Source organism: Filicampus tigris, chromosome 20 (genome assembly GCF_054856515.1).
Source record: "Filicampus tigris isolate MCC_2025a chromosome 20, RoL_Ftig_1.0, whole genome shotgun sequence".
Classification (NCBI taxonomy): domain Eukaryota; kingdom Metazoa; phylum Chordata; class Actinopteri; order Syngnathiformes; family Syngnathidae; genus Filicampus; species Filicampus tigris.
Window position 1 is genome coordinate 6,588,471 of NC_141236.1, and position 23,868 is coordinate 6,612,338.

A 23,868-nucleotide genomic window follows, 5' to 3' on the forward strand; every position below is an offset into this window, starting at 1 on the left:
GTAATTGGAGCTCGGCTGTCTCACCTGCCACTGGTTGTCCTCTGCGGGGACAATTCCGCCATCGGGGAGGGGGTCCCGTGTGTGACATGGTTAGCTCCCAGCCGTGGGTATAACGGACAAACTGGTCTCAGGGCGATACAATGGTCCAAGGCTTCCGAACGATGATATCACCCTAATCCTGGGTTGTGGCTCACACAAACACCGCGGATTCAAAGGCCTCTTTGTCGATGGGTTTAGCTCATTTAGGAATATCGTTCAAAATTGCGAACACCGGACATTTAGTTTTACGTTGCTTTTTCCCCCCAGCTTTTCTTACGGCTTAATTGGTATTAAATTAGCAAACATAGCGTCCGCACGATTATAAGCATGGTAGCTGGGTCAGCTAACAAGCTTGGCTTCTCATTCATGTTCCAGGAGGGTGTCTGTGTTGCGTTCTCGTGTCATCCGGAAGTTGAAAATTCCCAATTCTTTGATCATTTCCCCTTGTCTGTGATAATAACAGCACGGTATTTTTTTCTGTTTGCTTGTATTTGGATGAGTGCACATTAATCTTTGTTATCTTTAATGTTAAGCGTGGTTATTTTATTTTTATTTCTATGAAAATATGTGTTTGTGAAGCAATAATAAAAATACTCAACATGGGTGAAGAACGCATCACAGTATTTGGTAAATGGGGTTGCAAAACCTAAAGCACATTCTTGCAAACACAAATGTTTCCATGTCCACCCGACTTTCGAGGAAATATAAACACGTCATTAGAGTGTTGATTTTTTTTTTAAGATCTCCTGTATGATGCTGCCCCCTGTATGTAAATCTTTGCAACGACATCAACGTGCCTAAAATAACGCACCAGCACAACTGCGGTTGTAACAAAGTACTGTACATAATTTCTAACATAAAACCACAACCATAATATGTATATTACAATAACTAATACACAAGAAGCTCTCCCTTCACATTTGCATGTAGCATACTGGCGGTCTAGAGTTTTTTCACCCCTCTTGTTGCACAGTCTACATCAGGGGTGCTCTATCCAGCCTGTTTTGGATATCTCCCTACTCCTACACACCTGATTCAGATGATTCGGATAGTATCAGACGTCTGCAGAACCTTGCTGATGGATTAATAAACACTAGAGTGTTCGAGAAATTGTGTGATTCCGCTGCAATGGTTTTAGACCTTCCTGGCGTGCCGTATTTGCTTCCACTTCCGGGTGTTTGTTTTCATCCAGAGAGACGTGGAAGTGCAGCTCGTCAAAAGGAGGTGTTCTTTCACTGCCTCATCGTGCAATATATTTTTTAATACATACATATATTGGCGGACTCTCTACCGATACTGCGGGGGGGATGCAGCACTTTAAACTCAGTCGAGACAAATTGTACAGCACCAGATGCTGCGGATGTTGCCATGTCCGGACGGGGACGATCATCCTCGGAACATGGTACATGGTACGTAATAAAAATCGATACGATTTGATTGAAAGCTTATGTTAGAAACGATTACTGTCACGGTTTCTGCCATTGTAACAGATATGAAGGAAATACACTCTCGACTCGGCCATCCTTGGTGATTTGTTATTGCTCCCGAAAATGGCCTTGAATCCCAAACAGTGGTTGAATGTCATGTTCGCTGCAAATGCTAACGTTAGCAAGCTAGTTTCCTCGTTTAAGCGTACGTTTTGGTTGTTTATTTTCCAACCGCGCGGTACAAAAATGACAACATAATGTGCAAAGTATTGACAAGAACAAATCCATAGCCATCGCAGAAGGGTAACCGCTGTTATCGAACTAAATGATACAGTATGTAGGTCGGTTAGCGCCATTGCCAGCCAGCTGAAGCCCAGTTTATAACAGAAAGCAAAGTACATTAGAAGTTTTGATATCGTTAACAACTATTACCATTTATCAACTGTTGAAAAAAAAGTAACAAATGCAACCATTTGCAATTGGTGGTGTAACTGAACTGTAGCATTAACATTTAGTTTGAAAGTATGTCTTGCTCAAGGGCACCCCAACAGTAGCCAACAAGCAGTCAACAGTTTCAGCCCTGACTCAATAGGAAAGTAGAATATATATATATATATATATATATATATATATATATATATATATATATATATATATATATATATATATATATATAAATCACCTACTCGTTAATGGCAAATCTGTGAGGGTTGACTGTATAGCATAGTTTCTTAAACGAGCATTGAATGTATTCCTCCCCCACAGGTAATCAACTTGTTGATGGGAATCCTGCTAACAGTTGCAGCGACCCATCCGGAAAGCGTTCCTTCTGTCAACTTACAGTATGCGGTTATTGACCATTACTTAACATCTGACAGGATGTCAGGTAGGTTGAATAATGATAAATGGAGTCTTCAATAGGTATGCAGTCTGTTGAGATATTTGGAAGAAGGCATTACCACAGGAACACCATGACTAAATCCAGATAAACCCGTGAAATGCGGTTTCGATGCGGTTGAACTTGTGAGTGGTGAAACAACTCATGATGGCTACAGAACACTGCTGTGCTTTTCTTACAAAAGCGTCATGTGTGGTGTTTGTGGGGGTTTTTTTGGAGGGGGGGGGGGTTGCCCATGGCCTCTTTTCCCTGACAGATCCAGTTCAAGATTCATCTTTAAAATGCATGGTTTACTGAAGATGTGTTAAGGTGTGTTAACGTGCTGCTATTGTGAAGGAACTTGATACCGATATAAGTGTGGGAGACAGCGGGTTTTGTTTTTCCAACAGTGTTGCATTCCTGTCGTGAGGTGACCTGGATTTGAATGCAAATTGGAACACGCTGTAGTATACCAATAGCCCAATGCAGTAATAGTCGTAAATATAGTTAATGTTTGAAAACACTTGGCATCTATTAGTCACTTTTTGAGGAAATACAGTAAATACTAGTGAACCAGCTATCTTGTGATTAGATGCCTATTGTGTTCGTTATGGATTAGTGCATAAACACAACAAATATGGTTAAAAAGAAAAGCTGATTTAGGAAGAAAAAGACTGCGTTATACAGTAGCTATACTTTAGCAGAGATTTAAATTACTCGATTTCACTGAATTAACCTGAAAATGATTTACTGAAAACAGTGTATCGTGTCATCTATCTTTGCCAGTGATGTGTAGTGACAAACAGAAATGCCTAAATAACCTGTGTATCACGATCCACTTTTTATTTTTGTTTCGTGGTGCGCTGTGAGATGTTTTTTTCCTCATGTAAATGATGTGCCATTGTTCAATAAAAGTTGGGAAACACTATTTTAAACTTGTATCAAAATATTCTCTGTCTTGTATTCAACCAGGTAATGCCGGTGCTGGATTGGCCATTTCTCTGCTGATGGTCACTATCAGTGCTATGTTGCTGTATGGCGCCATTACTGTAAGTGCACATTGATTTTGCTGCCTGAAAACGGTCGGAAGAACAATGTTTTTTTTTTTCCCCATGTATTACACTTGGCTTTCTACAAGATTCCTCATCCACAATGCTCCTCACGACTATTCATCTTTATCTCGAAAGCCCGCCCGATTGGCCACACACCTGACAGGTCTTATAAGATTTGGCTGTAGAGCTGCTCGTAGTCGGGGCAACCGCACAGTCGGTGTGCATGTCAGCAGTGTGCACGAGGAATTTGCTTCTGCTGTGCAGCACATGCTCCCAGAGTAGAGGCCCATTAGTTTTTCCCAAAATTGTTGGACAGGTCACAGCCACTTTGGCTTGTTTCATGAAAGACCCCTAAACTTGAACAGTGATTACACTGCAGTAAGACAAAAATCAATTGTGTAAGTGTGTTTCCAAAATGATCAAATGCTGAGATAACTGATGAGTAGCGCTGCAGCTCAGGGTATGATGCCTCACAACAGATCAAGTTTTTTTTTTTTTTTTTTTTGTCTCCAGCACCGCAGTGGGCTGCTCATCCCGTTCTTCTGCTACCAGATGTTCGACTTTGCTTTAAGCTGCCTGGTGGCCTGCAGCTCTCTCACCTACCTGCCTCGGATACAGGAGTACTTGGACCAGCTGGTTAGTCCACAACCTGATTGATGGGACTCAGCACATTTCTTTTATCGCCACTGGTTGTTTAATGACACACACACAGGGCATTTTTTCAAAACAAGGTTCTTAGTATTCATCTTTCTTTCAGTTGATAAACAAGTAGATGATTGCAGAACACAAATGACTCAACTGGTCCACTCCTTTTCACATCCTTTTGTCCTTTACGTGGAAGTATGACTAGTATGAGAATGGACCTTTTAACCGTATCGATTTGCCAACTCAGCCGGATTTCCCCTACAAGGATAACCTCCTGTCGCTGGACCCGCGGTTCCTGTTTTTCTTCGTGCTAGTCCTCTTCACCTTCCTCATTGTCCTCAAGGTAAGCCAAGTATTTTTGCAGGTGGTATTTTGTGTAAGGATTTTCGGAACCACTGTGATCACAGCGTAAGCCTTATTTGACGGGTATTTAGTTGGATGATTGATGTCTCGTTTCTGGTTTGGATTTTTTTTTTTTCTTTTGCAGGCCTATTTGATGAACTGTGTGTGGAACTGCTACAAGTACATCAACAACAGGAACAAACCGGATGTCTCCGTCTTCCTCTCCTTTGAGAATCAGCCCCAGGTTTGTGAGCACATAGGAAGACAAATACTAATTTGACCTTTCTAATAACCGCTTCAGAATCACTGTGATGATACATTGGGTTTATAATAATAAGAAAAGCGTCTCGTGTCATTATTAGTGTGGCGACCCAGATCACTTTTGGTGGTCTACGCATTCATCCCGGTTAGTTGCTAGTTTCACTGTTGTGAAGAGACGGAGGCTTGTATCTAACGCACGTTGCAACATGAGAATCACAAATGAGGACTACAAAGTACAGAGTGAGCGTGAAAGTGGAACTGCCGGTAAGCACGGTTTAACATTTGGGTAACACACGAACAGACTTTGAGGTGATGAAAGTAACGTTCGCTTGACTTCCATGACATGCTTTCAACAATGGCGATCGCTTAATTTTGCAGAATAATAATAAGCCTGATACATGTTTGTTAGTATCGTTTTTTCGAGGAGGCAGCACCGTTTAATCTGACGCCTAAACTGACATATCAGGGATTTCCAGGAAATACATATTTGTAATTATATCAAGAAATGAACTATTGAGAAAACAAAAGTGTTAGAGTTAACAAATGTCGCAAAACCTCTAGAATTTAGGATGATGATTAAAAAACAATAAAAATGCTTAAAAACATACAGGGGTACAACTACACAATTTTTTTTGATACAACTCTGATTAGAATGTGTAGGTATAGTACATAATGATAACGCCTGTGTAATTTATGTGCAGGACATACCAGTAGGGGGCAGGCTAATCACACACATTTACTCCTGTACTCTACTTGGAGAAAACAAGTGTGAAATGTAATATTCACCTGCTTTCCCTCAGAGGGCTGTTATGATTGTCCATATTTCAATAGTACATGATGCTGCCTTTCGTGCAGATGACCCAGATTTGATTCCTAAATATAAAATGGGTGGGTTGCATCACTGCAAAAACTGCCAAACAAACCATGCATGACGGGGAAAGCAAAAAAGTCCCATATTAAGTCATCACACAAATGTTTAAGTTACTGTACAACTATCGTTTTTGTTTTCAGCGATTGGGTAGAAGAACAAACCCATCCGGCAAGCCAGGCCTTGAAGGAGTCAGCAGGATTTTCTTTTTCAAATAAAATAAAAATGGAGTAACTGATTTGGGATTTGTTTACACTTCTAATTGCCTTTCTTCTTCCCTGTCTCACACAGTCGGACCTGCCCACCTACGAGATGGCAGTAAACATGCCCGACAAGGACCCTCCCCCACCTTACATGCCGTCTTAAAGACCAGCCCACTGTGGACAACACATGCCGCCAAATGCATTTCGACATTCCCTCACTAACCCTCTCCGCCTCTTATGTACTGTACATATTTTGTGCAAAGATGACGGAGGAAATCCAGATGAACGATGCCAGCCTTTTTCTTTCATTTAATGTTTCAATCAAATGCAGTCAACAATCCAGCATCATCCTCATGTAGACTGACAATCCACTTATCGTAGCTCCTGAATTGTTGATCTTTTTAAGACTTAAGAACAGTTGCATCTCAGTTTTGGGAAGCAAGCCACAGCACTATTTTGGTGTTATTTATTTAGCTTTGCTGTGGTTCACTACCACCAATACCACCAGCTCAGATGTTTACATCGCACTCTGCTGCCAGCTAGTTTTCCAGCAGTGTACAAGGAGGGAGGGAGAAAGAAAGCTGCTTTGCCACCAGCTTGACATCAACTCAACTGTCGTGAAACATTTGTTGTTGCATGCCCTCCCGTTACTTAACCATGCTTCTTTCGTTCCATTTCATTATACCCAATTTAATATAATTGACTTCAATAAAGAGTTGAGACCATCTGTAGTTCCTTAATTGACTGTGTTATTCGTCTGGGTCTGCTATTGCTGTCTATGTTGCAATATGTAACATTTAATGTAGGACCCAAGTAAAAAAAAGGAAAAAGTTTGACCCCTTAATAGGTACCAGTTAGTCATCTATGAGTAATTATGTTGGTTAGGGGAAAATTGTTTTTTTTATTATTTATAGCATTATTTTTCATTTGGTAAACGTATTTAAAATATTGGGTAATATGGTTATGAGACTTCGCTTCCTATTAAAGGCCTTACCCCTAATAGACACTTTGTACCAGAAGTCACAAATGAAGGCATCCTTTCTATTTAAAAAAAAAAAAAAAAGCTCAGTCATGAGTTGCTCCTTGGTTACAAGCTGCATTCTAAAGCTGGCCTCTCCCCAAATAAATGCTAAGCCTGCGAGCCACAAGTGTGCAGTATATATAATACAGCATAAAGTACATGCAAGTATTCAGTATGACAATTGCACGAACTTGCTTTGACCCTCCTTCCCAGAATGTGTAGCTCACGTCTTTTAGCTCGACCACCCTGCACGCCATCCTTCACGGAGGCCAGGAGGTCACGTGAGCCAGCCCCCAACCGAAACTTATTTGTGACGTGTTGGCCTTGGGCCTCCTCATATGAGGAGAGGAGACCACCAGTGCCAGTTGTGAAGGGGGGATGAGGATGATGGTGATGATGAAGTACTGGCTGTGGGGTCTGGTGTGCGGCACTCCCTTAATGCTGGGCGACGTGTTGGCGACCTACCAGCTCAACGCGCAGAGTTTTGCACAGAGCAGAAATAACGGACGACCACCCACAAGGATACTCAACCCAGCAAGTATGTTCAACTCTCCCTTTAGAGAAAGTGATACAAGATGCAATTATCGATTTATGTATCATGCAGATGTTTTTAGGAATAATACTTTTTTTTTAATCATATACTATTTTAAAGCAGTACAACTGTCACTCTCCAACAAAAAAAATAGATTTACTCCCATTTTAAATAAGCAACTTAATTATTTTTACTATTTTAAAAACATCTAAATATTTGGTGATACATGTTTTTGATGGCCAGTGGCGCTATTTTATATCCTAGCTAAATGTGTTTGCAAAGGAAGTATAACTCACAGTCATTTTAATATCTATTGTTCCGAAACAGTATGATCATCATAAACGAAAGGCTGGAGTTAAAGCGAAACACTTCCGTCTGTAATTTGAAAAAATACTTTAGCATTAAGCTCAAAAACTGCGCATATTACTTCAATCAGTTTCTGCATTAACTGATCATGTACAGAATTTTTCCTTAAAAATTATATTTTTAAGCAGTTATAATTGTCAAAAAGAGCAAAGTGTACCTAGTAACATCATCTGTCGATAAAAAATAATAATAATAATGTCTTGTGCACAGTATGAAATCAACTTTTCATCGCTGTCCAATGAAACAAGTCGAATTTGACAAATTGTTCCAATAAGTAACTAGAAATGAATGCTGCTTATTGGGCAGCGATGTTTTGTGGCAAGCAATGTAAAGTCTTGACTTGTTGCAAACAACCCAACTACATAAAGTATGTTCCTAATTCCACTAATCTTTGTGCTGAAAAGAAAGTGGTTGCTTCCTACGCCAAGGTACTTTGTGCGTTAGCGGGATTACTGAAAAAAAACCATCTTTGTGGAGAGGTGTGGATCTTGACCTACTCCTCAACAAAGCAATGGTTAGTAAAGTAATTCAGTAATCCTGCTCGCACACAAACACAAAACTTTGACTTATTCTTCACTTTTGTTCTGTTTGGCAGCAAAAGTCTTAGGCCACCATTAGCAAAGCAATGATGTGTGACCACATGTGTACAGTGCTTGTTGAAAAGATCATTAAAACAACAATGCTTTTGGTGGATTAAGGTTTTTGCACTGTATTGTTTACGTCACTAAAAGTTACTAAAGCCTCATTTCCACCATGCAGTCCAGGTCATTTCAGTTTGTTATGGTGCACATTTTTCTGCATTTCCCTATAAAGTCACCAACACATTTAAATACACAATTACACCAAACAGTACAGTTAGAACAATTCGGTACGGTCAAGCAAAACATGCTAATTTTCAGCATATCTACTATGAGAGATCGCAAAATATTCTATCCATACCAACTCCTCTTTTAGGTGTTACGTTCCAGGTAGCATAATTCCACTTTACAGTATAGCGGAGAGTAGAAATGTAAACTTTACCAATCTGTAGTCTACTATGGCAAATTGAACCGACTTTTACTGAGTGGAAAAACGGCTTCAATGTCTCAACAAGTTCAAAGCCAAAATTCCACCAGACGGCACAGTTCGGTTGGATGCGCAATGAATTTTCATTGTTTCCATTGTAAAAGATCCCAAAATATTAAGCCGTTACAGTTCGGCGCCCGTTCAGTATCCGTACCTCTTTTCAGAATCCTTTTGTTGAGATCCCGATTACAGTATTATGACGCCTGATCAAGATTAAACTGATGAAACCATACTGATGCGAACTGACCTGAACTGTACCGTTCAGTGGAAACGTGGCTTTGGTGTACACCATGTCAACTTACACGATCTTCCCGTTGACCTACTAATGATCTCCTCTTTGGTGGCCCTGTAGTTCACAGAGGTGACTACACGTATAGAGGAGGGTATCACTACCACTACCAGCCACCAAGGATCCCCCCACCGGTAGTGTATCGACCTTTTCCTCTATCTCCTCCAGTGACATACCACAGACCCTCGGCCCCTATGTGGCCCTATCAGCACAAATTCAAAGGGCAGCTGGTACCACACGTGCCCCATGTTTACAAAGGTCTTGCACCACCTGTAGTGCAAAAGCCCCACCATACCCTGAAAGGCCATTATTACCCAAAAGGCCCGTGTCCGACAAAACCCACACTGGCAACTAAATCTGTGGTATCTCTCACAACTGTCCGTCCCACCCAACGAGTAACCACGGAACCAACTAAGGCACTGACTCTGCCACCAACAACCACCACCACCACCACCACCACGCCAGCAGTGACCACCACTTTGGCACCAGTGGAGACCACCACTCCAGTGCCGGTCAGTAGCCAAAGCGGCTTCACCACCACCATCAGTCCTGTGAAGACAGGTAGACTATTACCAGTCAGGTTTGCTTAATCAGCCTATTTTTTTCTGCGTTTGTAGTTAATACTCCTTACACATATTGAATGGTGATATGTACATTTGTAAGTGTGGTCTAACTATTCTTTTTATATTCAAAAATGGTGGGACACCAGCTTCTTTGGAAGGTCAACATAACTGGAAAAATCAGCAATGAACTGTCATTCCAATTTCTCTTCCGTAGCCAACGGCACAGATAACAAAAAAGATTATTGATTGATTAGATAACATGCAGCTACTAAACAGACAAATCTATTAGACACAAAGACTCACATCAATATGGTTGCTTCTTTTTTTCTGCCTTTGTTCCTCGGCAGAATTCATAGGGCTCAATCGTAACTGGCCTATAGACCAATGAACGCCTACAACAGATGCAAGCCACACCCACTAGATGTTGTGCAATGTGCGGCAGGGACAGGAAGCCAGCAGTACATCTCTCCATACACAAGACATTTGTAAGCAATAATGAGATAGTTGAGTCCTTGCTCTGTATTACCTATAAACATATATTGGCAGGGGGGGAAAAATATCCACATCTGATCCCATTAAATAAATTGAATGATGTTTTAAACATGCACGGACCCCTAACAAAACTGCAAATGCATCACCTGCTCACATTTTCCATTATATAAGGACACTTTCTCCAATGAAGTTGGACTGGTCACAATAAAAGGTGCAAGAAATAACTCAAATGGAAATATCCTAAAATACATGTATCCGTTGTCACTTTGATTCATGGAGAATGTGAGCAAAGATGTACGTAGTTGCCTTTATAATTTTGTTAAACATTCAGTACCTGTTACACGTTGAGACATACGCTCTCCATTGATCAAATTGGATGGTGTATCCAAACGTATTTTACAGTATGCGCGTGTATATACGGTAAGTGACTCGGGGGAACAGGGATTCCAAGTCCATCTTAACGTGTGACATATTTGTTTTATTGCTTGTCTGGTATCCTTTTCATTCAGGATGAAAGGATAAGACAATCTTCTGGAGACGATGCACAGAGCCATAATGTTTGCTATGCATGTCAAAGAGGATGAAAAGTCGGTCGTGTTCCTCACGGTTCGATGAGTTTTTCCATTTTCTGCTTCTGTCTGAGCTAAAAACTGCCGTGTAATACTGAGATAGCCTTAATGCTACCATGTTGATCACCAGAGTCACCAGAGTCTCAGTGCACGAGCCGCCTCTTGGACTTGGTCCTCATCATTGACAGCTCACGTAGCATCCGCCCCAACGATTTTGAGAAGGTCAAGACCTTCCTGGCGCTCATGGTGGACACGTTGGCGGTCGGCTCGGACGCGACCAGAGTGGCCGTGGTCAACTACGCCAGTACAGTCAAGATCGAGTTCCTGCTCAAAGACCACTTCAACAAGCCTGACATGAAGAAAGCCATCTCCCGCATCGAGCCGCTGGCCGCAGGCACCATGACAGGCCTGGCCATCAGGACGGCTGTGAACGAAGCCTTCACCGAGGAGTCCGGAGCCCGGCCTCATTCTCGGAACATTGCCAAAGTGGCCATTATCGTGACGGATGGGAGGCCTCAGGACCACGTGGGGGAGATCTCCGCCGCGGCCCGTGCCGAAGGCATTGAGATCTACGCTGTCGGGGTGGATCGTGCAGACATGGCGTCTCTGAAGCAGATGGCTAGCTTGCCTCTGGAGGACCACGTCTTCTACGTGGAGACCTACGGCGTTATCGAGAAGCTCACCTCCAAGTTTCGAGAGACACTGTGCGGTAGGACAAAGACGGCCCGGCGAGACCTTCTCGTAACATTAACTCTGGTTCTAGTCGCACGGTTGGAGGCACCTACAGTCTAACGGGGGCGTTCTATGCTTCGGATCATTTCAAAATCATAATAAATTTGAAACAAGAGACAATTATGAACCCCTACATGGACTGCAGATGTCGGGACTAGAACCTGATTCGAGCTGCAGAATTAATACAAAGGGAAGTTTGAGTGTCAAACAAGCCTTAAACTTTCTTTTTTTTTTTTTTTTTTATAATGTTGACATTTTATTTGTACTTGTTTTTAATATTGCCAAGACAGAACCTCAATTTTTCAAACCAGCGGCTTAAATAAGGCCCACAGCAACAACATCTAAAACAAAACAACTTGACGGATTGTATTTAGCAGTCACTGGTGTGACTATGCAAATGTGCGAGTGCCTCGTTATCTTTCTCGATATGTTTCCTGAGATTGACTAGGGGACGAGTCCAGGGTCGAGTCTGCCTTTCGTCCAAAGTCTGCTGGGATAGGCTCCAGCTCCTTGAGACCATGATGAGGATAAACGTGATGAAAAATGGATGAATGGATGGGTAAATTGTGTGTATGTATGTATATATGTATATATTTATTATATCTAAGAACTTTCAGATCCATCCATCTATTTTCCTAACCGTTTATCCAGATACACCCTGGACTGGGCACAAGCCACTTGCAGGAATTTCAGGTCATGTTATGTTAAAAATAGCGGGGGGAAAAACGGTCAGAATGCAGTTGTTTAATTTGAACGGATGTTTGAACAAATGAGGTTGTGTTGCAAACACTTATTTTGAAATTCGCTGGTTGATCGCAACTGTTTTAGAACACATGGTGAACCTATGGTGACTGTCATGACTTTTCCACTATTACTTAAAGTGGAAGTCAAGGCAAACATTTTTTTTTCAAGAATATGTTCTATGCCAGCCCACTAGTTGAAACAGAGCATTCTGATAAAAATTGCGTTTGTAGAATAAGTGTTAATCCACTCGTTTTTAGCCATCGCTGGGGGCGGCCATTTTCTCTTCTGTCGACTGAAAATGACATCACAACTGCTCACAACGACCAATCACGGCTCAGATTCAGAAAACAGGTCAGCCGTGATTGGTCGTTGTGAGCAGTTGTGATGTCATTTTCAGTCGACAGAAGACAAAATGGCCGCCCCCAGCGATGACTAAAAACAAGTGCATGTTGCTGCTTAATTTATATTCCTCAAACGCAAAATTAATCAGAATGTCGTGCTTCAACTAGTGGGCCTGCTGGGAACATATTCTTGAAAAAAATATCTTTGGGTTGACTCCCGCTTTAAAAGGTGTTTCATAAATATTTTCAGCACATACTCCAACATACTGTATTGTACGTATGCCAGCAAATGAATCCTCGCTTGCCCATCCTTTAATCCCGGTTTAGGTCTGGACCCCTGTGCCATTGGAAACGACTGCGAGCACATTTGCGTCAACAACGTCGCCTCCTATTACTGCAAGTGCCGCACTGGTTATATCTTGAATGCCGACTTAAAAACATGCTCCCTCAAACGTAAGTGCAGTGAACAACACCCTGACGCTGATAATATCGGAAAACGCACGCTCCTGTTAATGTGTCAATTGAATATGACTCTAAATGTATGAACTCACAACATGACGCGATGTCGTTATTGTGATGAAGAGGCAAAAGTAGAGGTGGTGGCGGATCCTTGCAAGTGTGAAGCCAGACTGGCTTTCCAGAAGCTGACGCAGGTCGCCTTGCAGGAGCTTACGACCAAGAATATCCTTCTATGGACAATGGATGGATTGATGGATGGTCAGCGTGTCACATTGTCACCGTGTGACTAGCTGACATGTTACTGCATTTGCAAAGGGTGTACCAGTCAACCTATTTTGCAGATATCTCCTTGACTTTAGAGGCCACTAGCTAATGTCGCAGGGAGAATAGAGCGCCTCGAGGAGGCGCTGGGCCGTGTGTGACGCCCGACAATGGGGTGAGTGTTGACGTTAAACACCGTACCGGCGACCACACACGCGTGACCCTTTCCATTTATTTGCTTTATTTGCACAGGCTGCCAGTGGGTGTCGGAGACATGGACTGCTGCAAAGGCGCACGTGCTGCTCCAGAGCTGCTGGTTGGATGTCAAGCATGCAGTAGACTGTCGTGGACCATAAAGAGGCTCATCACGTCTACAATGATGTCTACTCTCTTAAACGACTGTCTCCGCCGTTCGTCTTGACTGGAAACACCGCAGACGACTCAAATCTGCAAGACGTTTTCTGACCTCAACTGCACACGTGTGCATATTGTGTATAAAACTGTATTATGGTTTGTTCCGTTTTTAAATACAATGAAAATGCAGTACATTGTGTTATATATATTTGCATTTAAACTGTGTTACTTTTTATGCTCAAATTATATTTTTGAATATGTATTAAAGCTGATGGATTGATATCATGAGTTGATACATACTCTGTATCTTTTGTTTGAATAAAAAAATGACAAGCTCACCGGGAATATTTTGTCTTTTTAAAGCATGAAATGACATTGAACTCATATTTTAAGGCAAAATAGATATTCATTTGAATAACCTTGAACTATAGCATGCATTAATTATTTCTGACTAAGCCTTGATTCTTTGCAAGCTTCAGCATATCTTATATTGTGCATAATACGGTGGTTGTTTGACTTATAGGTTCACCAACTTACTCGTTTTTTGAGTCACAAGCCATTACCTTTTCGATTTTTGCTTTGTGTTGCTTGCCAAAATTTGAGTATTAAGCAAGCCTTGAGCTATGCCGCTGCTCAAACTCGCCACCGTTGCCAAAGCCCCTTCAGCCATTTATTGAAAAACCCAGACACATAAATACAAAATGAAAACGCCCACAAGGAGCACGGGAGAAGACGCTACTGCTGACAGTCCCTGTAAAGTGAAAATAAGTATAAAGCTGACACACATCCCACAGAAAGGTGTTGATAACTCTAGCAAATAAACTGTAAACTATCAACTATGTAAAATGAGTCTTAAAAATAGTGAAAATCAAGCATTTCTCTCCGCTTTCAAATGCTGCGGGTGTGTCCGCTGCATGCAGATACTCCACGCTCTTTCGTCTTCGTGACGTGTGAGCACTCACAGCTGACAACGAGGTGCTCTAAAGCGGCCACGCCTGCAGGCCATACAAAAGGAAGCTAGGCATAGCAAGCTAGCTAACTGCACATCACAACTGCGCCAAATAATCGCTGATGCGAATGCAGTTGCTAAAGTTCGCATATCGAGAGGGGCGACTCATGCTGTGATTCAAATGTGTCACTGGGCCCTGTTTTAGCCGTGGTCAAAAAAATAATAAACAAAAAAAAAAAAAACATAGATATTGAGAAAACTGAAATATATGTATATGTAAATATATGTATCGTCACAATTAAAGACTACACACAGTTGTCAGTCTTTGCACGTTTTCGACAATGACCTTCAAACATGTTTAAAGTATTTAGAAATAAAGCTCTGAATTCATTTTACGGGGTCTTGAAACTCATACTGTAAGGCAAAGTACAACTATAAACGGTATCTAATTACATTGATGGGAAATATTAATTAAGTGTAGTAAGACAACAACTAACAACAGCAATTGATGAAGAAACAGTACTATGCTTATTATGCTTATTTTTGAGTACCATAAATGGGGAAAAATGTGCACAGTTAGTAGCACACGTTTCACTCACAATTTTGAGACCTCATCATCAATCCAAAATGTCATGACGCACTCATCTGATTTCATCACCGGGCACTTTTCGCACTTTTTATATTGGTTGGAGCAACATTCAGGGATCAAAGGTGACTTCTAAGACAGTTTGGCATGTTTGCCGGATAGTGAGTCAGACACAAAGCGTCTTCTGTGCGCACCCTCACGAGTCAACATTTACCTCCAGTCTACTCGTGTCTCGCCTTTTACTAGACAGCTGCTTTGTTTGTTTGCAACCTCACCGGCTTTCATGGTTACCACACACATGGAAGGCGAAGCCGACGCTGCCGCTGCCGTCTCAGTGGGAGGAAGAAGACGAATGTGACTGACACGTCGCTGCGAAGTGTAAAAAAAAAAGACCGGTAAGGACTCCACACGATGAATTCCGATAAGCTTGAAGCCTTTAAAGGAAAGAGAAGACTACTAAGTAGCAGTACCAAAGCTGTACTGAAATAACATTTAACATACATGACCTGTTCCGTCACACTGATTAGCTTCCAAGTTGATTGAATTTAAGAAAATATTGCTGCTGGTGAGGCCGCTTAAAGCACCTAATTGAATTATGTTTTCTGTTGATAAATTCTTATCAATACCATGCCTAAAATTATGCACACATAAAGAGGCTGACTGTAAAATACAACTAAAACAAAGTAAAACTACTCATCCTTTTAGCACAGATGATGGCGTGATTGATTATATATAATACTGTACTGGAGTACTTTAGTTTACAATATAACAATATCCTGAAAACGTGATGTTTTCAGACTATCCGCTATTTCTTCACGTTTTTTAAATTCAAGTATTTTAGGGCATATTGATATTAAGCTCAGTTGTATATTATTTATAGTATCAGGTAAAAACAAAAACAAAAGTGAACTTCAGTCACCCTCACGAGGAATGCCCCTGGAAGACTGACTGACTGAAGGTGTGTGATGGATGGTTGTCCGGGGTGCGCTTGGACTTGACTTGAATACTTTGTGTCAAGTCTCTCAGCCGGGAAACTGCATACCGCAGCACAGAGAGACATTGAAGGCATTGACCGGCAACGTCAGTTCCTGAGCTGCGCGCCGGACAACGTTTACTTCAAGTTCACGTGGTTGTTTTCGTGTCTTCCGAGTAAAGCCTATGCTTAAGTAGAAGTTGAGCCAGAACACTAAATGGGTCATTGTAAGGGGATGATGTTCCAAAAACATTAATAAAGGCTGTACACGATTGGCATGGCAAGAGTTATCATTTTAAGAAGTTGACATGTATTATTATTTTTAGGTGGCTATTGGACAATTAGGTTTGCATGTCATGCTCTGATTAAACACTGAGTGCATGTTTTTGTACTTTTATAAAGTATTTTTTATGTTTTTACGTATCAACTCAACTTTCCAATGCCAAATAACATTCTCACTCTGTTGTAAATATTGTGTTGTGTTTCCTTTTAATGTACGGCTTCAAATGGGGCTTGTGCAACAAAGAAAGGATGTAAAAAGTGCAATTTAAAAAATAATACCTTTTGAATATGTGGATCGATGTTCTCGTTTAGTACATTGTTGCCCTGTTCACAGAAAAAGCAGCAGTCGTTACCCTCCAGGACTGAGAGTCAAACGTGGCTATTTGGGTTTCACACAGTGTGGGGATAAATGAGGCACAAAAAGGAAGCGCTTGCATGGCCACCGGGTGACCTTTACATCGTTGAGGTCACCTCGACAGCTGTGTTCTTCACTATGAAAATCGTTGAGAATGTCAGACAACTGCAATAAAAACTACCTAAACTAAACTTGAATATTTTTTTTGTCTAGATGTGACTTATGATTCACTGATGACCAGTCCAGGGTGTGGTTTGCATTTTCTTCGGAGTGAGCTGGGATCAGATCCTGCTCACGCGTAACCCTAATGGCAATAACCAGGAAAGAAAATAACCGGTTGTAAAATAAAGCCCTGTGATTGGAGTGTATCACGCTTCTTGACCCACGTCAGCTGTCAGAAAATGGAACGATTGAAATTAAACTGAACTAGGTTACTGACCATGTAGTGGTTCACTTGCGTGATGTCCGTGCAGGAAGCGTGAGTTCAATTTCCACTCAGTGGTGGTGTGAAAAGTGAGTCAGATGGGATAAGCTCCAGCTGCCTGCAACAGAAACAGCTTCAAGCAGTAGAAAAAAATTGATAAAATAAAATTAAACGGGGGAAATACATAATAAGAAACTAAATCTGTGACATTTACACACAAGTAAACATATTCTCTTAATATTCAGCACATAATAGTTTGTTAATAGTTAATGTTTACGTTCTTCCGTAGTTGTAACAAGTAGCCAGGCCCACTACAAACGGACCTGCACGCTATTGGGCAACGTCACATCCGTTCATAATGGCGGACGAGTGTGTAAACATGTTTCAAAATGCTAACATAGAATTTAAAAAACAGAATTTCAAAATGGCTGAGGAGCTTTACAACAAGTTCATTTCGTCCTGCGCCCATTACAGGTTGTTGTTTGTTGTCTACTAAGGCTAGTTAGGATTTCTGACATTTAGCAATCTTGAGTAAAGTGCTGTCACCTGGCTTTTTTTCACAGGGAACGTGAAGCTTCTCGTTTGGCGACCGCTTACAACAACCGTGGACAAATAAAGTATTTTCGGGTGGATTTTGAAGAAGCGGTCGAGGATTACACCTCGGCGATAAAGGCCGACGACAAGTTTGAAGTAGCGTTCTACAACAGAGGACTAATACATTATAGACTGGGTAAGGATAAAGTTTCAGTCCATGAATGGGATCACTTCCTGTTTCCGGCAATAACCTTCAAAATAAATCAACTGTAATGCTATTGTACTAGCCAAACTCAAATTATGAGAAACTGTTTTGTTAATAATTTATCAATGTACAAACGTCACAAAAGACCCTCTCCTTTCAAACTAAGGTGCTTCCGTTTCACTGTAGTAAAAATACAGTACAATTAAAATGCAGTGGTACGAAACAATATGAAAGATTCCATTTATTACAACGTTATATGTCTTGAGGCTGAATGATATTTATATGATTTAAAATACTTTGATAATCATTCAGATAAATATTGCTGCTCACATAATTTGTCATAAAATGCTGCAAAAATGTAGATTCATAACAATTAGAATATAAGTTAACATTTTTTACCTACTTGCATATAACCCCAACATTGTTGAATTTTTGAGGACACTAGATGGTGCTATGTCTTTACAAATCCAAACGCAAATGCTGACTCAACAAGCCACTGTGACACCTCCTTTGAAAACCATCACCTTCCTCTACTCTTAATGTCTTACAGGTTTTTTTGATGACGCCGTTCGGGATTTCCAACAAGCTTTAAAGCTCAATGGAGCCTTTGAGGATGCCAAAGTTGGCCTTCGACGGACTCTGCTGGACCAACAGGACAAAACGAACAGAGGATATTGAACTGTCTGTGAACACGTGTCCAACCTGCGTTGTCTGTGTACATAATTTTACACCAAAGCCATGACAACTGTATTAAATTAACAATTGTTGTTGCTGCACAATGTGAAATATTAACTGTAATAAAGTCAAATATTTCTTCATTCATACCTTAATCGAGGTCCGTGAATAAATTAAGTTCTCCATATACCTGTATTGTTATATGACAGAAAAAAACTAAAAATGTGTAACTGTATATACTAAATAAATGTCTATTCAATTTGAACATGTGGATCACTATGATTTTGTGTAAACACACATGCCACATACTTAGACTTGTTACACAGTAGTGTTTTAATTAGCCCTACCTGTATATGAACTGTTTAAATTGTTTGGACTTCTATATTATCATCCAAGGAATAATATTACATTTTGAACACAGCGAAAATCTGATCCTTGGCAGAGATCAGGGATCTCTTCATGCTCTTACATATAGGACATTGTAATAAGAAAAAATAATAAGTGAAAAAGAAAGTCCTCCAAACAACCTAACATGCATGTATTTATATCAGAAAACCCAGGTAGGCAAAAGGTGATCATACAACCTTCCCAGGAGGAAGGCCTGAGGCAAAAGTCAAACCCTGAACCTCAGAGGGATGTGTGCGTGGGTGTGCATGTGTGTGTCGGAGGGGCGGGTTCTCGATTACTGATACAGATCACCTGTGTATCATAATTATGAGCGATATAAAGAGGGCGGTGAGGCCTGAGGGAAGCAGTCAGCCCCTTCTTCACTTCAGAGTTAGTGGGGCACGCTGGCCTTCGAGTGCCAATCTCTGCAAGTGTTTCCGTTCCTGTTATTTTCTTTTTTTTGTGGTCGGGTGGTGTGGCTGTACTCAGACTGATTGCCATGTCGAATTCGGAGAATGTGTAAGTATTTGTTTCTTTCTGATCATTGTTTTTTTTTTTTTTTGCGCTAATGTGTTTTTATTCTCAAAGATTGATACGGAGCCTGCTGGCTGTGGTAATCGCCTTGAGTCAAGCAAAGCCAAATACTAAGAGCCACACAGAGCCAAGTAAGGTGGTTTATTTTTGTTTTAATCATTGTGCTCGCTATGTTTAAGCAGTGTCTTTTACCACAGGTGGTTTAAAAGCTGACTGCGTGGGTAATCTGATGAGGCTCTCTTTGGACAAAGCCCTGGCTGTAGGGAACCAACTAGAAGTAGAGGCCATCAGTGAGTTAAACTCTTAAAATTACTCAGATTTAATGACTTGGCCTTTATTATAAAAAAATGGCTCCTTTTCACTCTTTCCAGATGGTACCCGACACATTGTATTGACGCCTGTCTTGGCTGCTCAATGTGGTTATAGCATGGAGTCTGACCCATGGGGAAACACCAGAATCTACACATCACTGATGGGCTGCTATGTGGACAACAAAGTATTAAAACTAACTTTTTTTTTTTGCGAATGTTCATTCTTCTAAAACTTGTGTCCTTGTAGGATGATGCAACCTTTAATGTTGGCCTCAGACTGCGAATGTACAGCAATAATCCCTCAGATGTGGTCTCCCATAATGTGATGAAGACTTGCAGCTACACCCGCTGGGCCACCAGAGAGATTCTTTGTGACAGAAACTACATGGAAGTAGGTGGCTTTTCCCCAATTCAGCAATTTTTATCCAAAAGTTCAGTTTAATGTATTTTTTTTCCCCTTTTTCTAGGTGTCAAACTACATGCCCCCACCTGTGAAAGATACCAAGAGTGACGATGAGTATTTGAAGAACACTGTCCCTAGTGTATGTGAATTAAAACAATATAAATTATGGCTGTGCGCTTTACATTGGAATTAAAGTGAATATTTTATAGGCTGCCGGTGAGTCTGGTATCTGGAAGGTGACATTCTACACACCTGATCCGATAGTCATGATGAAGCATGAGGCGGAACAGGCCGGATACAAAGCCATGACCACTGCTAGTCGTCTGGTCGTGCGAAGCCCCTACACTACATCAGAAACTTATACTGAGGATGTAAGCGGCATGCTAAATCTTCATTTTCCCTCTTAACCTCAGTATAACTGAAATGCTCATTTTTAGGTGGCTGGAGTCCCAATGGAGGTTCTCAAGGTTAGCACCTACCACGAGTCACCTGAAGGCGTGACTGTCATGAACATGGCGGCTGCTTGCCCTACAGGTGAGTTTCATTAAAGGCAAACATCGCTCCAAATCAGAAATTAAATTTTACTCTTCCGACAGGTGGCGTCCTCTTCACTGAGGATGTGATCTCGTGGCACGTCCCCCGCCGTGTGACTCCCCTTCTGGATGGAAGCATAAAAATTCTAGAGATGTACATGGGCGTCAATGGCCAGCGTCTGGATCGCCGTCAGATGGCTGCGCGTGGCTACGCTCTATCCGCTACCGACTTTCACATCGTTGTCGAAATCCCCGTGGGTTCGCCTGACGGCTACAACAAGGTTCGAAGTGCCCTACATCTACCCTGCTGGGTGCGTGCCTACATGACTTATTTAAAACCGCTTTGCATTATTGCAGAGCCATGCCCCAGATTACCAGTACCACATCACCTACACGGTTGAGCCCATGCTTGAAGTCCTGTGGAGGGCTGAGAGAACCCATGAAGATACCAGATATAAAATTCTGTTCCCCATCACCACACCAATTATGCCCAGGCCCCCTCAAGCTGTTGACTGTAAGTCACAATATCCATAGGTGGTTTATACTTGGATGTAGTTCTGTGTATAACCTTTGTATCAAATTGGTTATAATTACTCAAACTGGTCTTTGTGTAAATTAACCAGCCCAAATTTCTTTATCATAAGAGTATCTTTACAATTAACCTTTCTAGTTACCAATGCAGAGGAGAGGTTGTTCAGCATCCATGTGGGCACCTTCCTGGATGATGTGGAGCTAAAGAACATCACATTCTCTACTGGCACATACACTCTGGAAGAGTGCGTAGCCAAAGGCTTCGTTGTAAAAGAGCACAGACATCCTGGTGGCTTAAAGAGCTTCTCTCTCAAAGTTCCCTTTGCTGTCGCTGAAGTCCTCAAACATGTATGTAAACTACTTGGTTTTTCTGCATTAGTGATGAGCGTGCGTCAATGAGACTGATCAATTTGCAGAATCCCGAGCCCTTGGTTACAACCTACACACTTGATCTAGTCTTTGGTTTCTTGATCCATCCTGAAGTAACTCCTTTTGCTCACCCGGTGGCGTTAACTTCCTCTCTACAGGATGTTGGTAAGACATGGCCCTCATTTGATCAGCCGTGTACTTATAATGTGGTTAATGCAATTTTCTTGTCTTAAGTACTTCCCACCATCAAAGGCACTTGTGATCAGCATTTGTTCTACATCGAAGTTGAATTTGGAAATCAAGGCAAAAACTTTGAGACTCTGGTTGCATACAAGCCACTAACTCCTGAGCTGGAACAAGCATTCAGATTGCAAGAGAATGAGACCCACCTCACCCTTGTGGTTCCTTTTAATGCCAAACAGACAGCATTTGAGGTAGGGATTTAATTTTTTTTTTTTTTTTTTTTTTTTAAAGCTAACAAGCTGACTTGAACTGCTTTAACCACTCTTTTCACAGCGCTTAACCTCAGATTCAGTCAGAGTAAGACTTGACATGCTGCTTTGGGAGACAACCAACAACTGGATGCTTGCCGACTTCTACTTGGCCTGCAATTTTCCCTTGAGGACCACTAGTAAGAATGCGTCTGAGACTGGAAATATCCAGTGGCAGATTTAACCCTTTTTTTTGGGGGGGTAACATTCTTGCCTTGTCCTCAGTGTGCTACCCCAATGGAACAATGACTGCTCTGGCTGCCAAGCTGGAGTCTGTCCCCAACCTTGTCCCGGGTTGGCTCACCCTCAAAGACAAGTCCTGTAAACCCTTCTTCAGTGATGACCGCTTTGCTTATTTCTCATTCAGTGTTGATAGCTGTGGAACCAGTAGAACAGTAAGGTTTTATTTTGCAAATTAACTTCATACAGTTAGTGTTAACGCTCCTATTTTCTCCAGTTCTCAGACAACTACATGCTGTACCAAAATGAGATTGGCCTCTATTATACCAACAAAGGCACTACCTACGTATCACCTAATGATCCTGAGTATAGGCAAGTGTTAACCTAATTACCTATCCATCAGCATGTCAAATGCATAATCTCACCTGTGTACTTCAAACCTTTTAGGCAAACTGTCTCCTGCTACTACATGATCAATGACACTCAGACTGTTGCGTTCGGCTACAAATCCCACGGCACTTACCCCTCAGCAGAAATTGGAATGGGACAACTTGATGTGCAAATGAGGCTAGCTCATGGTAAGAATGAGCAGCAAAATGTTTAAGTAGATGGCCGCTAATTTATTTTTTTCCTCTTCAGACTCCGCCTATAACTATTTCTACCAAGCTGAAGATTACCCAGTTGTGAAATACCTCAGGCAGCCTCTGTACTTTGAGGTGGAGCTGGCTCATTCGACTGATCCCGCACTGGAGATCATCTTGGAAAGCTGCTGGGCCACTGCTCATGAAGACTCAAGTTCTCAGCCCAGTTGGGATGTCATCATAAATACGTGAGTTATTTTTATTACTTCAGTTTTTTTTCTCTCTGTGCCCCTTGTTTTAATGTCTGTCTTTTGACTCAACAGTTGTGAGAACAAAGACGACAGCTACGTTACACTCTTCCATCCCGTTACGGCCGATGCCAGGGTCAGCATCCCATCACACTTCAAGCGTTTCTCTGTCAAGATGTTCACCTTTACCAAAGATGATGAGGTTCTTAAAGATGAGGTACAGCCTTTCAGAATATACTGAATCTGATCCTGTACATCACACTAACACATTTTTCCACTTTAGATCTACATCCACTGTAATGCAATGGTATGTGAAACAAACGACAAATCGGAAGGTATCTGCAGAGGTCAGTGTCCACGTCGCAGTCATGGAATTTCTGGATTTCAAGGCATCAAAGGATTGAAAAGAAGTGAGTCTTAAATTAAATTATTCACAAACATGACATTGACTAATGTTAATATTTCTCAGCACAAAGAAGCACAGACTCAGCCCTGCAAAGGAAGATCTCAACTGGACCAATTCACCTCTTTAACTCTGAATAAAGATTCTTAAACTAAAACTTATGTTGCAATGCCTCATTTTCTTAACTGTTGGACTGCAATGGATTTGTTGGTACGAAATGGTGAGTACTTTTGTGGAGGAAAAACTACATTTGGTGTAGAACTGCACAGCATCTATTTGAGGGAGTCTTGTTTTGCCACTTGACTGTGATAAACCACCTAAAACTAGGAAATGACATGCCTGTCATGTCACAGTATTTTGCAAGTTGACCAGTATTGCTATTAATGCTTTAAGAAGTTTTTGGGTCGCATGA

At 41.4% G+C, this 23,868-nt stretch overlaps 6 protein-coding genes across 12 annotated transcripts in view; 5 read left to right on the forward strand and 1 right to left on the reverse strand.

Moving 5' to 3' along the window:
- The window catches only part of rngtt (RNA guanylyltransferase and 5'-phosphatase), an 89,290-nt gene extending 71,464 nt beyond the window's left edge, over positions 1–17,826 (reverse strand). The window contains exons 1-4 of one of the 6 annotated variants that reach the window (XM_086019789.1): positions 17,618–17,826; positions 17,087–17,189; positions 16,572–16,616; positions 15,313–15,406 (exon numbers count right to left, since the gene is read on the reverse strand). In XM_086019789.1, the coding sequence (XP_085875915.1) occupies positions 15,313–15,406; positions 16,572–16,616; positions 17,087–17,089 (142 nt within the window). In that variant the 5' untranslated portion in view covers positions 17,090–17,189; positions 17,618–17,826. Of the gene's footprint in view, positions 1–24; positions 2,019–15,312; positions 15,407–16,571; positions 16,617–17,086; positions 17,205–17,617 lie in introns of those variants that run through there. The other 5 variants (XM_086019790.1, XM_086019791.1, XM_086019792.1 and 2 more) reach the window with 5 other exon arrangements.
- Positions 1,102–6,439, forward strand: laptm4a (lysosomal protein transmembrane 4 alpha). The gene is made up of 7 exons (XM_086019810.1): positions 1,102–1,448; positions 2,232–2,352; positions 3,316–3,392; positions 3,909–4,031; positions 4,288–4,383; positions 4,528–4,626; positions 5,803–6,439. Exons 1-7 carry the CDS (start codon positions 1,347–1,349, stop codon positions 5,875–5,877), a joined length of 693 nt encoding a protein of 230 aa, XP_085875936.1. The 5' UTR covers positions 1,102–1,346; the 3' UTR covers positions 5,878–6,439.
- Positions 6,963–9,938, forward strand: LOC147128036 (uncharacterized). Its single transcript, XM_086019716.1, has 3 exons — positions 6,963–7,273; positions 9,051–9,548; positions 9,898–9,938. Exons 1-3 carry the CDS (start codon positions 7,114–7,116, stop codon positions 9,936–9,938), a joined length of 699 nt encoding a protein of 232 aa, XP_085875842.1. The 5' UTR covers positions 6,963–7,113.
- matn3a (matrilin 3a) lies at positions 10,720–13,309 on the forward strand. Its single transcript, XM_086019825.1, is given in 4 exon segments — positions 10,720–11,320; positions 12,756–12,881; positions 13,011–13,109; positions 13,254–13,309. Coding segments are annotated over 4 exon segments (882 nt in total).
- ttc32 (tetratricopeptide repeat domain 32) lies at positions 17,418–18,750 on the forward strand. The gene is made up of 3 exons (XM_086019823.1): positions 17,418–17,545; positions 17,635–17,801; positions 18,361–18,750. The coding sequence occupies exons 1-3, from the start codon at positions 17,430–17,432 to the stop codon at positions 18,486–18,488; spliced, it is 411 nt and encodes a 136-aa protein (XP_085875949.1). The 5' UTR covers positions 17,418–17,429; the 3' UTR covers positions 18,489–18,750.
- A 473-nt stretch (positions 18,751–19,223) lies between these two features.
- zpax1 (zona pellucida protein AX 1) lies at positions 19,224–23,613 on the forward strand. Of its 2 annotated transcripts, none has more exons than XM_086019287.1 (21): positions 19,224–19,391; positions 19,461–19,537; positions 19,589–19,696; positions 19,778–19,902; positions 19,965–20,108; positions 20,185–20,259; positions 20,330–20,491; positions 20,558–20,654; positions 20,717–20,934; positions 21,011–21,167; positions 21,324–21,532; positions 21,601–21,718; positions 21,788–21,987; positions 22,070–22,184; positions 22,270–22,439; positions 22,502–22,596; positions 22,672–22,802; positions 22,864–23,053; positions 23,129–23,270; positions 23,337–23,463; positions 23,523–23,613. In XM_086019287.1, exons 1-21 carry the CDS (start codon positions 19,372–19,374, stop codon positions 23,594–23,596), a joined length of 2,754 nt encoding a protein of 917 aa, XP_085875413.1. In that variant the 5' UTR covers positions 19,224–19,371; the 3' UTR covers positions 23,597–23,613. The 2 variants fall into 2 exon arrangements, with proteins under 2 accessions (XP_085875413.1, XP_085875414.1); XM_086019288.1 differs by having other exon boundaries at positions 19,604–19,696.
- Positions 23,614–23,868: the final 255 nt, after the last annotated feature.